A 16,221-nucleotide genomic window follows, 5' to 3' on the forward strand; every position below is an offset into this window, starting at 1 on the left:
CTCTGCTCCCCGCGCCGCCCAGTGCATCTGCTGTTGCGCAATAAGCCCCAACTCAAGTGAATGAGACACTTGAGGGGAAGTCTTCTGGAGGCTTCTGGGGGGATAAAAGGCCCTCCCTGTTTCTTAATCGACAGTGACTGCAGACTCTGTTGGGTCCCTGTGAGGTGCCTGCAGCTGCCTCGGCCACATCTAGGCTCTGGGGTGGGTGGGCAGAGGACACACAGGAGCAGAGCCTGTGGGCTCAGGTGCTCCCTGCACCCACCCTTCTCCAGTGGGATGGGGGCGTTACTCAAGCTCTGACGTTCCTCCAGCCGAGTGAGGGTCGGGGTTCTGCTCCTTGCAGCCAACAGCACCCCTAGCGCAACAACAGCTCTTGGCTGCGTGATTCCTCCAGAAGCGAAGCAGCAATACTCACACACACCTGCACTCGCCCTCTCCGTGCCCTTCCTCAGGTGCTCTGCACTTCCCGCCGCCCTGGGAGGACTGCGCACACGAGCAGAAACACAGCGGGGCTGCAGGGACGGGCCGGCTCCCTTACCTGAAATACTTCCTCAGGAATCACTTCCCTCCAGGACTCGGATACACGGAGCTGAGGGTAGGAGTTGAAGAGAGTCTCGATAACTGTGGGGGCCAGTGCACAGGTCTTCAGCACCTGGGTGGAAGCGGTGGGACACCAAGCTTACTGGGTTTGGAGTCCAGGTGGGGAAAGGGCCCGCAGATATGGGGGTTTGTGGGGGTCTCACCTTCTGGCTGTGGGACCTCACGATGCCACATGGGGAACAACAGCCCTCACCGTACGAGGACAGCAGGGCCATGGAGTTAGCTCCCAGACAAGCACAAGTGGGCGCTCTGGGAAGGGGCCTGGCCTAGCGTGGGGACGGCTGCACATCCCAAGTCTGGGCACCTTGCCTGGGCACCTTGCCCAGGAGGGGCTCTCCTGGCCCCTGGATGGCTGTCCAGAGCAAAGGAAGGAGGTTCTGCTGGGGGCCAGGTGTGGGGGGCAGTTTGGTCCAAGGTTGGTGCTCACCATTTCTCATGTCAACTTTCTAATATGTCGGGACACTGAGGGAGAATTGCTTTGTTGTCAAATTTCCCCCTGGCTTGGCCTCTCTATCTTATTTCCAGTCCCCACTGGCCAAGGATTCCGGTTGTCGTATTAGCAAATTTTACAAGTTCAGGTTCGTCAGTTTCATCATGAAGATGAGAGCACTATCTGCTTTTTAAAAAAATAAGTTTCTTGGGATGGTGAATGTCAATGAGCACAAAAGTAGGCCGGATGGTATGATGACCTCCAAGTACCCACCATCAGCCCATGGCCAGCCCTGCCCCATCCCACAGCCCTTCACCGCCACCCCCCATATTATTTTAAAGCCAATGCAATGTATCCTGTCATTTAATCTATAAATATTTCAGTGAGACTCTCATGGGGCACTTTAAGAGAAACACATCATTATAAGACTTGAGGAATTAACAAGTTTCTTAGCATCATCTAATATATGGCCAGTGTTTAAATTCACAGATTTCTCTTAAATGCCAATATATAAAAAACAAACAAACAAACAAAAAAGTTCTTTGAATGAGAACCCGAAGAAAGCCAGCAGGGTTGAGATTGGTTGATATGATCAGATCACTCACTTTTTTGTGTCATGTTACTTATTTGTTGAAGAAACTGGGTTATTTGTCCCAGGAGGCAACAAATAACAGGAGGTTATTTGTCCCACAGAGTTCCTCTGTGTTGGGATTTTGCTCACTGTATTCCCTGTAGGGTTTTGGAACACGATGCTCTTCTGCTTTTCATAAATTAGTGGTTGGACTTGGAAGATGGATTCAGATCTGATTTTGGGGAGGGGCAGGGCAACTTCATAGTCTTCTGTTTTTGAGGTTTAAGATTTACCAAGTGTTGTTAAAATTATTCTTAGTATTTCTTCATTGAGAAAACTGAGATTAAGCAATTTTCTTAAGATCAGGCACCAAATATCTAAGCGGACAATTAACAGGCAGGGCCATCAGCTGAGCTCACTGGGGCTCTCTGAACAGAAATAGAAGAATGATCTAAATCACTAAGTATGGTTGCTCCATTCACAACCTGCTGAGCTTCCTTCAGATATGAAATCCCTTTAAAAGATATCAAAATAAAACAGGAAATTAATATCTCTTTGCTTAGAGATAAGCACTATTAGCATTTTGTGTGTACTCACGTTTTCGCATTTAGACAAAAATTAATATATAGGTAAAAGTGGGCTGTTTTGCCTATTATTTTGAAACTTGATTTTTGTCCCCTCAAAATCAATTGTGAAGGGGCGCCTGGATGGCTCAGTGGTTGAGCGTCTGCCTTCAGCTTAGGTCGTGACCTCGGGGTCCCGGGATCGAGTCCCACATGGGGACTCTCTCTCTCCCTGTGTCTCTCATGAATAAATAAATAAAATCTTTAAAAAAAAAAAAAAAAAGAAAAGAGAGTGCCTCTTTCCCCCTACCCGAATCACAATATGGCATATTTACTCTTGTTTTGGTCGACCATTTGTCTTCCTTTGTAAATTGCTAAATTACATCCTTGGCTCAGTTTTTCTACAATATGTTCATTTTTTTTTTGCATTGATTTGTAGATATATTATTTTTCAGTCAGATAGTCATTTTTGCAAATGATAGCATTTTCTTCTCTCTGTATAAATATTTCACATTTATTTTTCTTGTCTTATTACATTGACCAGAGCTATAAAGTCCAATGTTACAGATTTATTTATTTTAGGGAGAGAGAGAGAGAGAGAGAGAGAGAGAGAGAGAGAGAGAGAATGTGAGTGAGGAGGGGGCACAGGGAGAGAGTCTTCAAGCAGATTCCCTCCCGACCAGGGGCTTCATCTCAGGACCCTGAGATTATGACCTGAGCCAAAACCAAGAGTTGGATGTTTAACTGAATGAGCCGCCCTGGGGCCCCTAAAATTCAATGTTAAATAACAATATTGATAGCAGGTTTCATCATCTTATTCCTAATTTTAATAAGATTATCTCTAATGTTTTGCCATAAATACAACCTTGGATATTAGTTTCAGATAGATAATCTGTTCTAAATTAAGGAAGTATATTTCTAATCTTAAAAATTACTACAAATTTAAGGATTTAATTGTAATTTTTGCCTTTTTCTAACCAAGTTGATACAGGATTTCCTTATATTGACCCATTTTTGTCTTCATGGCACAGACTCTCTTTTACTATTCCGCATAAAATGGTAGGTTCAATTTGCTAAGATTTCTGTATTTAAGAACTAAATGTGGTTTGTCATTTCATTTTTTAAGCTACTTTTGTTAGGTTTTAGTATCACTTTATGTCAACTAGTCAATTTAGAAAATTTCTATCTTTTTAATATCCTGGAAGATTTTAAAAGTACATACTTATTGGAATTAAGAAGGCACAACAGATCTTGCATTTAACATTGTCTAAGCCTGGCCTGAAGCCGCATGTAATAATTTGATATTTTCACTTCCTTCCATGATTATTGGTCTATTTTGTTTCGATTTTTTCTTCTTCTTTTTTTAGGATTCTATTTATTTATTTGAGAGAGAGAGAGAGAGAGAGAGAGGGAGAGAGAAAGAGCACAGCAGGGAAGCAGCAGAAGGAGAGAGAGAAGCAGACTCCCTGCTGAGCAGGGAGCCTGACGTGGGTCTCAATCCCAGGACCTTGGGATCATGATCTGAGCCCAAGGCAGATGCTTAACCGAATGAGCCACGCAGGCACCCTGATTTCTTCCTTTTTTAAAAAAGATTTTATTTTTAAGTAATCTCTATGCCCAATGTGGGGCTTGAAGTCACAACCTTGAGATCGAGAGTCACATGCTTCACTGACTAAACCAGCCAGGCGTCCCTTGAATTCTTCTTGAATCAATTTTAAATCCATATTTCCCTCGAAAACAATCTTAATTTTATGTTATTCATTTTTTTAAAAGATTTTATTTATTTATTCATGAGAGACACAGAGAGAGAGGCAGAGACACAGGCAGAGGGAGAAGCAGGCTCCATGCAGGGAGCCGGATGTGGGACTGGATCCTGGGACTCCAGGATCACTCCCTGGGCCGAAGGCAGGCGCTAAACCACTGAGCCACCCAGGGATCCCTATGTTATTCATTTTTTAAAAAATCTAATTCCAGTATAGTTAACATACAGTGTTATATTAGTTTCAGGTGTACACTATGGTGATTGAACAATTCTATACATTACTCAGCGCTCATCATGATAATTATTCTATTAATCCTCATCAACTCTTTCACCCTTCCCCCCACCTGCCCGCTGGTAACCACCAGTTTGTTTTCTATAGTTAGGGGTTTTGTCTCTTGGTTTGTCTCCTTTCTTCTTTGTTCATTTGTTGTTGTTTCTTAGACTTTACATATGAGTGAGATCATATATATAGCATTTGTCTTTCTCTGACTTATTTCACTTGGCATTACAGTCTCTAGATCCATCCATGTTGTTGCAAATGGCAACAATCTTCATTTTAAACAAATTTAGCATTGCATATGTATCCATCAGGGTTCCAGTAGGAAACAGATGACACGTTGATATAGGATTGTTCCAGGATAATTTTTAAAAAATTTTTATTGATTTTTATTATTTTATTTTATTCTATTTTTTTGATACAGGGGCTGTTTAGCCAGGTGTGAGTACAGGCGATGTCAAGGGACAGTGGTCTAAAGTGGAGCTGGAAGCACAGGTATTTCCACCTCTGGGCCTGAAGATTGGAGAGTTGGGTGGGCTATCAGGAGTAGTGACCTTGGGTTGGGGACATGCAACCAGCCTGAGGCAGTGAGGGGCCCACGTGGAGACACCCTCTGACTTCATGCCCCTTTGCCCACTGTCTTCTGGAGACTGTACTGGTGAAACCCAGGAAGGCAGAGGGCCCAGAACCTTCTCAATGTGTCCAAGCAGATGGAGAGTAAATCTGGATGGGGAGATACCCTCACTATATCGAGGAGTAAGCATCCTTTTTCATTTGAAATTCACTATAATTGTATTTTTAATGTTCTTCCTTGTTTAGTCTTGCTGGAATTTCTTTAATTTGTTTTTTTCGAGGAATCCCCTGTTGGCTTTTGTTGACCAGTTCTCTCTTAAAATATTCTAAACTTTTTTAAAAAACGATTTTACTGGGGTCCCTGGGTGGCTCAGCGGTTTGGCGCCTGCCTTCCGCCCAGGGCCTGATCCTGCAGCCTCGGGATCGAGTCCCATGTCGGGCTCCCCGCATGGAGCCTGCTTCTCCCTCTGCCTGTGTCTCTGCCTCTCTCACCCTCTGTGTATCTCATGAATAAATAAAATCTTTAAAAAAAATATTTTACTTATTTATTTTGAGAGAGACAGAACCCCAATGAGGGGCTCTATCCCAGGACCCTGAGATCATGACCTGAACTGAAGGCAGATGCTTAACCGACTGAACCACCCAGGCGCCCCTAAAATATTCTAATCCATTAATTTTTGCATTTACTGTTATTAATTCCTTTGCCTGTTTCTTTCTGCCTCCTTGGATTGACTGCTCAGTTAGTTTAGTAACATTTTTTCCCTCCGAGTCATAATACAAGCAACTTTTAAAATGGTGTGGATTTTCCTTTGAACATAGGTATGGTCATAGCCATACGTTTTGAGGCACAGTGTTCTGTCTTTCTTAACTATTCTGCAATTATATAACTATTTTTTTAAAAAAATATTTTATTTATTTATTCATGAGAGATACACAGAGAGAAGCAGAGACACAGGAAGAGGGAGAAGCAGGCTCCCTGCAGGGAGCCTGACGTGGGACTCGAATCCAGGACCCTGAGATTACGATCTGCGCTGAAGGCAGATGCTCAACAAACTGAGCCACCCAGGTGCCCCTCATTTTATTCTTTATGGTTTTTTATGCTCATTTCTTTTGTTGTCTGATTTCCATTTCACAGGTTTGTATTTTTATATTTTGGAAGCACGTATCCTTCCAAACCACCATTAGGTGGTTACCTTCAAAATAAAAAATAATGGCTTATATTTCCTAAACATCAACACTGTATCTTTTGTGTTCTAGACATGGCATTGTCTCTACTCTCCTGTTCCTCTCATAACCAATTCTTCTCTTTCCTTAATAACATCTAGAGTTGGGATGCCTGGGTGGCTCAGCAGTTTAGCACCTGCCTTTGGCCAGGGCGTGATCCTGGAGTCCCAGGGTCGAGTCCCGCGTTGGGCTCCCGGCATGGAGCCTGCTTCTCCCTCTGCCTGTGTCTCTGCCTCTCTCTCTCTCTGTCTGTGTCTATCATGAATAAATAAATAAAATCTTAAAAAAATAACATCTAGAGTTTTAGTCCCAGATTACCATTATTACAAGATTGTATTTTATGTTATGTATCTCCTTCAGAAATAATTTTTGGTAGTAGTATTTAGTTTTACAACCTGCCTTTTAACTACTAAAGTTATTTCTCTTTCACTGGGTGGTTTGCTCACCCCCATCCAGGAAGCCATGCATCCCAGATATTTACCAAACTCTTACCAGAAGTTGGGGATATTGTTACATCTGCATGATACAGTGGCAAGCTCTGCCTTCACAGAATTTTACTGTCCCAAATAAAAGAAAATGACGATAGAAAACAGGTGCCACAGTGTCATGGTGGGGGAATCACAACGTACTAGAAATGGTACCTAAGTCGGATATGGATTTCCTGTGGGTGGTGAGTTGGTCAGGGGAAGATTTCTGCAGGACATGACATTGGACCCAAGACCTGGCTAAGGAGGAGGAGTCACAAAAGTATGGAGGGTTCTGAGGACAAGAGTGTTCCAGGTGGAGAAAACAGTGATCAAACCTGGAGGTGAGCAGGAGCTGAAAATGTTGGCGGACATGACCTTGAGGACACAGGGGAGCCCTGGGGGACTGCACCTCGGGGAGTGACAGGATCAGATTTTAATTTCCAAAGCATCACCATGGCTACAGCGCTGAGAACAATTTCCGGGGCAATATTGGAGGCTGGGAGGCCAGCCCAGGGGACATTTCCACAGCCTAGGATGGATGGGTGGTAGCCAAAACTCAGCTGGTGGCCACCAGGATGGAGAGAGGAGGAAGATCCCGAGAGACCGTTAGGAAGTGGAGTTGAGGGCATTTGCAGGCTTGAGTTTCCCATCCCTGGGATGGGCTTTCCCCTCACCTCTTCCATCCCACCGGCCTTCAGCAGCCCGCCCTGGCTAAGAGCACTGATGGCTGCTACCTCGGGTGGTCAGTGCTCTGCCTCGGCCAGGCTGGGTCGGCCACATCTCTGTGACATGTTCCTCACTTCGTGTCCAGGAAGCCATGCTCTCATTCCACCTCCTTCACTGACTCCTCTTGTTTCCTCGGTGGTCTTCTCATCTCTCTCTCTCTTCTTGACATTGGAACACCCCTTAACCAGCTCTCCTTCCTCTTCTTTTTCTGTGTATTTTCACTTCCTGGTGGTCCCATCCAGTCTCCTGGCTTTAAGGACCATCCGTAGGTGAAGATGTGGTACAAGTGCACAATGGAATGTTGCTCAGCCATAAAAAAGATGGAAGTCCGGTTCCTGGGTGGCTTAGTGGTTGAGCACCTGCCTCCAGCCCAGGGCGTGATCCTGGGGCCCTGGGATCGAGGTCCGCATCGGGCTCCCTGAATGGAGCCTGCTTCTCCCTCTGCCTGTGTCTCTACCTCTCTCTTTGGGTCTCTCATGAATAAATAAATAAATAAAATCTTTAAAAAAACCCAAAAGATGGAAGTCTTGCCATTTGCAACAACATGGATGGAGCTGGAGTGTATAAAGCTGAGTGAAATAAGTCAATATACCATATTACCTCACTATAGGTAGCATTTAAGAAACAAAACACATAACAAGAAAAGAGACAAACAAAAACCCAGACCTTTAGCTCTAGAGAACAAACTGGTGGTTACCAGAGGGGAGGGTGGGCAATGGGTGAAGTAGGTGAAGGGGATTAAGGGTACACTCATCGTGATGGGCTCTGAGGAATGTCCAGAATTGTAAAATCTACTCTATCGTACACCTGAGGCCAATATAACACTGGGTGTTAATTATACTTGACTAAAAATCAATAAATACCATCCACATGCCACCAGTGCTCAAAATGTATCTGCAGGTCAGTCAAATCCTTCCCTCAAGTTCTGGGCTGGAAGAGCCAACTGCTTACTTGGTATCAAAACAACCCCCAAGTTCTTATTCTACCCACAACCCACAACCTTCCCAGCTCAGCCGACAGCAAATCCATCTTCCCAGCCCCTCAGGCTGAATGCCTTGGAGTCATCTTTGACTCGTCTTTCTCTCCAATTGCACATCCGATCTGCCAAGATATCCTGGTGGCTCCACCTCCAAAAAACATCCAGAATCAGAGCCTTTCCCTTGTGCTCGCCGCCAGCACCCCTCACGTGGATCCTGGCAACAGCCTCCTAAGTCGTCCCTCTACTTCCGCACTCCTCCTCCTGACATATTTCCTCAGCACAGAGGCCAGAGGGTCCCCATCAAATGTCAATCAGGTCCTGCCACTCTGCTCAAAACCCTCTGATGGCCAAAGTCGTGACGGTGCCCTCCAAGGCCCCACACCATCTGTGCCTCTCCTCCACCTCTGGTCTCATCTCCTACTGTCACCAGCTCTCTCCACCATCAGCCATACTGGTCCCCTTGTTCTGCACACAGGTCAGGCCAACTCTGGCCTCAGGCTGCATACTGGGTCGGCTGGTCCCTTCTCCCCTGGACCCCTGCAATGCCAATGCCCTCACCTCTCTCAAGTCTTGAGCCAAAGCCACCCACCCTAGCTACTGAGCTTAAAACTGCAACTGCCCCCCTTCACCCCCACTTTCTCTCTCTCTCTAGTCTTTATCACTTTATTGGCCCATTTATTATGCTCATTGTTTAAAGCTTGTCTTCCCATTAGAATGTAAGTGCTATGAAGGCAGAAATATTTCCCCCCCTGAACTGTCCACTCATGTATCCAAAACACCTAGTATGTTGCTGACACATAGTTGGTGCTCAATAAATATTTGTTGACTAAATAATCAAATAAATAGAAGTATTTTTTGATGCATTAGGAAGGTCTTTTTTTAAAAAATGATTTTATTTATTTATTCATGAGAGACACACACACACAGAGAGAGAGAGAGAGAGAGAGAGAGAGAGAGGCAGAGACACAGGCCGAGGGAGAAGCAGGCTCCATCCAGGAAGCCTGACGTGGGACTCAATCCTGGGATCATGCCCTGAGTTAAAGATGCTCAACTGCTGAGCCACCCAGGCGTCCCATGGAAGGCAAGTCTTATGAACCCCTGATATCTAAAAAGGTCTTAGTTTTGCCATCAAAATGAAAACCATCTTGGCTAGCACCCAAACTTTTTCTTTAAAGATCTAAAGATGGTATTTCCTTGTCTTATGATAATATAGTAGCAGAGAAATCAGAGTCCAGCCTGAGTTTTATTACTTTATGAATAATCTGTTTTCTCTTCAGATAGTTTGCAAGATTTTTTTCATGTTTTTTCAGAACACTTTTGCTAGAACGTATATAGGAATGTGTCTCCCAGGATGCCTGGCTGATAGAGCGTGAAACTCTTGATCTTGGGGTTGTAAGTTCAAGTCCCATGTTGGGAGTAGAGAGTACTTAAAAATAAAATCTTAAAAAAAAGAAAAAAAAGAAGAAGGAATGTGTCTCCCATCACTGATTTGCAGAGAATATCCATTCAACTTCTAGGAGTTAAGACTTCTAGGGCAGCTAAGTTTTCTTCTATTATGTTTTTGATCACCATTTCTGATCCATTGGCTCTAGGCTCTTCTTCAATAGTATCACTTTTCCGTAGGCTAGCTTTCTACCCTCTGCTCTTCATGACCACCACTTTCTCTTCTAGTTTCTTGGTTTTGTTTTTTTTCTCCTGCACTTAGGAAGAGCTTTTAACATTAGCCCTCCTTTGCAGTGAACACACTGTGGTTGACTTTCCAACACTCCAAAGGATTCCTTTAATCCAGTCACGACAACTCCATTCCCCTTGCCATCAGTGGTTTGGGGAAGTGCATGTTTACATCAGCTGGGGCCAGCGAAACACAGGAGGGCCTCTTCAGGGCTTCCAGAGAAAGGCAACTGGATATGAAGCTGGCTGGCCCAGTTGTTGCTGGAAGCCACCTTATGACCAAGAGATGAGCCATTCTCAGGACAAAGCTGACTCACTGAGGTTGGAAAAATCTGGTTCCTTGATGGCATCATGGGGACACAGAAACAACCAATCCCAAAGCCTATCCTTGCTCCCCCAGTTCTTGTTATATGAGATACGGAGGCTGGAGCCAAGTCAGGGGCTGCCAGTGGGGGCTGTGACCATGAGGGTGCCATTGGGTGCTGGAGCGTTGGACATGCAGGAGCTGCTGGCAAAGCTACCAAGGCAGAGAAAGTGAAGGAGAAACACCCTGGCTTCTTGTACCCTCCACACCTAGCTTTCCACGGTGTCTCCTTTAGCAGAAGCCGGCCAGAAGCTGGCCGGTAGGGACTCTGAGCTCAGCTTGAGAGGTCCAGCTATGCGGCCCCCACCCCGTCCACATGCAGAGCAGAGCTGGGGGACACCCGGGAGTGGATCTGAGGGCACGCGTGCCAACAGCACAGCTCCCTTGCTTCCATCACCAGCTCAGTTCCTTCTACGAATCAGTTCTGCTTTTTCCTTCCCTTCACGTGCTCTCCACCTACCACCTACTACAACCTGGTCTCCTCCGTCTTCCTCTTCACGTCATCCTACTGCCTTGTCCCCATAACGGGCTCTATTTGAGGGACTCAGAGGCTGTCTTCTTTCACTCTGTAGATGATGGCACACCCGGCACATGGGTTCTCAGATTTCCTTCTGGATCTTCCGATGAGAGGCATGGACTTCCTTTCTCATCTCTGGATGCTGTCCCTGTTTTCCGTTTTTCTGCCTCCCTTTCCCTCATCGTGAATCCATTTATTTACCTCCCTATTCATCTTGGATTAAGGCAAGATCCGGACATGAGGTCTGCCAATATGCAGGAGAAGCTGGTGGTGGTGCCGTTCCCATTCCACCTGGGAGACGGTGGAGAGGCCGAGTGGAGGAAAGCTCATGAGGACGATGCCCAGCCCTGTTCTGCTTCCACATCCACCTGCTGACTGTGGCCCCACCGGGAGGCCTCTTCCCCTACCCTCTTCCCAGCAGAGTTAGCAGTTGCTATGCAACCCGGGTTCCTCCATTTCCACCTCTGCACTTTGCTGCATCTCCTAGCCTGCACTGCATCTCCAAAGACCTCCTCTCCTGCCTGGTCGACTTTAAAAACATTTTTGTAATGTCTGCTGATTGCCTGAGAACTTAGGGCAGTGCAGCCGAGGAGCCTGAGCCCCCTGGCTCAGACGTGAGGTCATCTGGTTGGTGCTGTGGATTTGCTTTTCCTCCCCCTCCCTGCCCGTCTTCCCTTCCCTCCTCCTGCCTGTCTTTGCAGATATTAGAGAACGAAGACAGGAACAGCTGCCCTTTAGAAGCTGGTAATCATATTGCCATCGTAAGGATGATCATCTCTGGGCCCCCTACCTACCTAAAATTTTTTTTTGTCCCAATTTTTTGTCTGTTCAGAGTGGGACATAAGCAGGCTTTAGAGAAGGAGAGACACCGGGGGGCAGAGGGAGGGCCAGGCAGGCAAGCGCCTTCCCGCCCGAGCCTCGCCCAACCTTACTCCTTCACCACCGCACAGTGTGTCTCGACGTGTGGATAATTCTGGCTCACATGAGCCACCGCTATCATGCCATTTCCTGGAGCATGGCAGTCTCTGGTGTCAATCGTCTCCCTTCTGCCCTGGGAGGAAACCACATCATTAAGAGGAGGGGTTCACGCTGGAGCCCCTCCAGACCTAGTCTAAGCCATTCCCCCTTCTTCAGATCTCCCCCCCCCCCCACCGCCTTCACCCTGCCAGTGACCCTGCGGTTGGCCCTCTCCATTCTCCCTGCAAAATGTTAAATGGTCCCTGGGGACTGCATGCGAAGGGGAGGCTCCTCCCGCACTGCCCCCCCCCCCCGCCCCCAGGAGGAGCTGCCCTCCCTCCGCAGACGCGCCCCCCACCCGGGCCCCTCCTCCCTGGGTCACAGACTGTGACCAAGTCTTATTGCCTGTCTCTGGAAATTCATTTCCTGTCTCTCCTCTGTTCCACCTCTCTGGGGCTCCCAGGCCCTCCCCGATCCCCCGGCACTGTGCCCCCTCATGTTTGCCAGGCAGCTGGCTGCTTTCATTATTTTTATGCCAACACAGTTTAAAAATCTCCGCTGCCTCCTTGCTGTCTGCGGAGAAGCGGCTGCTCCACTACCCTGACATCCTGGTGTCATTAGGGTCCACGCACACTCTCCTCAGCTAATGAGGCGGCAGAAAGAAAATTAAGGGGAAAAAAAATCGCACAGGCACATTGCTCTATATGTAGATGGAGAAATAAAACAAGAGCAAGAAAAACAGAGGTGAGCTGTTTACGAGAGCTCGCCTCCCCCTGCCGCTGGGGAGGGGGGTACCCGCAGCTCTGCCCAGATGGGAAACGGGGTCTGGCTTTTGACTACCGCAACCTTGGGGTTCGCCCACGAAAAAGCTCGTGAAATTGGGGGACACTGCGAGGTCGCTTTGCCTAATTCTGCAATCAGGTAAAAAGAAAACACAAAAACTCGAGGTCCATTCTTCCAGCGCAGTCGATGCCCGGAAGGCGAGGCAAGACCTGAGCTCTGCTGATGTTTCTAGAATCTGTCATTCTCGCCGCCCGCCTTCATCTCGCCTTGTTGAAGCTACGTGCGTGCCTCACCCGGACTGCCTTTGCCGCCGGTCCCCCACCCTGGCATGCTCTCTGCACTTCAGCAGAAAAATCATCCGCGATACTCATTTGGTTACGTCACAGTCTCCTGCTTAAAATGATGTAATACGTTCCCATTGTGCTTAAGACAAAGGCTAAAACCCTTAACCTTCGAGGCCCCTGCCTCTTGCTCCCTCTTGCTGCTTCCTCCTAGCTACTGGGCCATCTTTCAACGGCACCCATGGCAGTGCCCCTTCGGCCCCAGGACATTTGCCTGTGCTGTTCCTCCTGCCTGGAATGGTGCTTCCTCCTTCCTTCACACAGCTGAGTCTTTAGTCTTTAAAGTCTGGGCTCACTAAGTGCTTGGGGGGAGCCTCTCACCCCACCCGCGGCCCCAGCTGGGTCAGGCCCTCTATTCGGCACTTTCAAGCTACAGAGGGCCTGGGCTGTGTCGCTGTGGGGCCATGGCTCCCTCACATTGGGTGTGTGGTTGTCTGAAGCAAGGCTGTCCTCCTGGCAGCTCTGCAAAGGCAGCCCCGAGGCGTGCCGAGGTTCAACCCTGACTCCGATGGCGAGCACAGGGGTTCCTAGCAATGCTTGCTGAACGAGTGCGTGCTCCTGCACCGAGTCTGAAGGGTTTAGGCCGCCCAGGCCAGGGGCACGAGAAGCGAGTGAGCGAAGCCCGTTACTCCAGACCAAGCATCCGACTCACAGTCAACTAGTGACAGTTGCACAACACGCCTGGGTCCCCGGGTGTGTGTTTCTCTGCTCTCCTGCCTGCCCTCCCGCAGGCCAGGCCCCATCCGACAACTTCCAGAATCCAAACCTGGCTGCCGCCTGCACCTGCCCTTGCGCCCCGACGTCTGACTCCGGTGTTAACTAGCGGGCAGCCGGGCAGAAAGGCCTGGCACTGTCAACATGCTTGCTTCCCAAGCTGTGACACCACTTTGATTTTCGGGGCAGAGCACTGCGCACGGCTCCGATGGATGCTTCGAGTCCGCCTGCCGCGGTGACGGTGCCTTTGTCTGGGCATGGGGGAGCTGTGATTTATGTCATAAGCTCGCTGTGAAACCTTTGCCTCAGTAATTCTGAGCTCCGTGGGTGTCTCTTTACATCTATTTAAAGCACGGCTGCTGCCCACGGACGGCGTGCTCTGTGACATTCCCTGGTGCCTCTGTGTACGCCCCGCCACGGCGCTGAGTCTTGCCTGCAGAGCATCTTTGTGGCTCGTTTCAGTGTTTGCTGCGCACTCCCCGAGTCTGCTGAGCAGAGTCGGGTCTGTACCTTTGATGTCCGGAGTGGCGATTAGACCCCTTCCCCGGCGGACCACTTGCGGGGACCCGGTGGGGGGAGGGACACGCTGCTGCCTGATTTCCCGAGTTTGCTCTGTTTGTCCTGGGGCTGCAAGAACAGGGACACTTGCTTGGATCTTTGTTTACAGGATGCTGGGTGCTTGATGGTAAACGCCTTCCCCTTTGAAACCTGCTCCAGACCTGAGCACTGGTGGCCTTGGGCCCCATCTGCAGTCCTTCGTGGATGCCCCCTGGAGGTGTGGGGGACTTCAGCGTAGAGAAGTCGGATCCCCATTCCCCAAGATGTAACTGGCAGGCCCCTGTGCCCTGGAGTTGCTGAAATTCCCTTCATTCATTCAACAAACACCGATTGAGGGATTGCAGGTGCAGGCACCACGCTACGTGTGTGTGTAGGTGTGTGTGTGTCTGTGTGTGTATGTGTGTGACAATGGTGGCAATGCTTTTGTGTGAACACCTCCAAATATTAAGATATTTCAAGGAAGCTCCAATTCCTTCCCCAATGGTGTTAAATAGCTGAGAGATTCATTTTCACTTCCAGGAGCCAAGCACTTCTCATAGCCTCTTGGTCCCTGCTATAACAAACAACCTCCAAATTCAAACTTCCCTGCAGCCTGCAGCCCCCACTGACCATGCTCTATTCACCTGTTCGCTCACAGGTGTGGGGAAATCCCAGGATAGAGCCCCTGGAGGCCCAGAGGGGAGGCACTGAGCCTTGCCCTGCATCTTGAGGCCAAGCTAGGGTAATTCTTACAGCTCTGAGGACCGAGTTCAGACATTAGAGGTCCTATCTCCAGGGATGATGTCCGTGGGGCTGCACCTAGGACTTGGAAGTCTACGAAGATCACACAGACTGCATGATTCCAAGCCTAACACATGACTGTTTCAGTCACACCTGAAATATATTGACTTTTTCTTTTAAAGAACTGGCCCCAAATATTTCTCACTTTTTAAAAAAATAAAGATAGTATTTATTTATTTGAGAGATAGAGAGCACCAGTGGAGGAGAGAGGCAGAGGGAGAAGCAGGCTCCTCACTGAGCAGGGAGCCTGATGCAACGGGGTAGGGGCCTCGACCACAGGACCCTGAGATCATGACCTGAGCCGAAGGCAGATGCTCAAACGACTGAGGGACCCAGGCACCCCTATTTTTCACTTTTGGTCCATCACATAAAGTCATTTGTTTTGCTTGTTTCTTGTTCCTTCCCTATGCAGTTTCATGCCAGGAGGGGTGAAGTGAGCATCTTGATTTAATGCAAACATGGCATGAACTGGAGGGGTAGCAGGTGTGTCCCATTTCCATTTTATCAGTTGATGAACTAAGACCGCTAATATTGGGGCACGTTACAACGTAAATGATGGCTACAGAGGTAAGTGTTAGAGGATATATAAAAAAGTGCTGATGTTTCTTCCCTTTCAAGAGCCTGTCATATTGAAATCCTACCTTAGTGGAGTGCCACGGAGAACTCAAAGATACTAGGAGGGGTAGAAAAACCCTGTCACAGTGTTTGTGAGGTGAGGACACACCCAGGGGAGTCGTGCGGGTGGTTTTTTTTTCCCCCTTTCACCTATGTTTTAATAGACACAAGCGTTACTCTGCATGCATCTCCGAGGCAATGTTGGCATTTGAGAGAGATGGGTGCAGTTCACTATTTCAGACCATCCAGAGCGCTGTCCTTCTAAAGCAGAAGCTTTTCAGCCATTTGTTCAAAACTTACCAGGCCAAGGTATGTCTCCTGCACATGATCAGTGAGTCCCGGGATAATTTTTAAATCGAGCACCCCCAATTTGACACCTAAGGGAATCTTTCCCTTCCATGGAGTCTTTTTTGGGAAGATCAACTCTTACTGCAACCCACATTTGGAAACATTTCCCATCTTTGAAATACTTTCTCTGACCGGCAAGCTTTACTCTTCCTCTTTGTCATTTCAGGATAGACCTGCCATGTGGACAAAGTGGCAGGCCGGCTCAGAGTCAAGCCTGCAGAGTGGGGCTGAGGTCCCAATGCCGCCCCGATCCTGAACCGGCCACTCCATCCGGTTGAAACCCATGGAAGGAGAACCTCAGGTGTCCGGCCTATTTCCCACGAGTGGTGGTTTGGATTGAACGACGGGGATCTGCAAACGCGTCAAGCTCTTTCATTAATCTCATTAGCGAGGCAGGTGGT

General features: G+C 48.1%; 1 protein-coding gene across 1 annotated transcript in view; it reads right to left on the reverse strand.

The window, feature by feature from the left end:
• ASB18 (ankyrin repeat and SOCS box containing 18) overlaps positions 1 to 16,221 on the reverse strand; it is a 61,323-nt gene that overhangs the window by 1,574 nt on the left and 43,528 nt on the right. The window contains exon 6 of the mRNA XM_025463553.3: positions 539 to 652. Within this exon, the coding sequence (XP_025319338.1) occupies positions 539 to 652 (114 nt within the window). The remainder of the gene's footprint in view (positions 1 to 538; positions 653 to 16,221) is intronic.

The sequence above is a fragment of the Canis lupus genome, chromosome 25, assembly GCF_003254725.2.
Source record: "Canis lupus dingo isolate Sandy chromosome 25, ASM325472v2, whole genome shotgun sequence".
Taxonomy (NCBI): domain Eukaryota; kingdom Metazoa; phylum Chordata; class Mammalia; order Carnivora; family Canidae; genus Canis; species Canis lupus.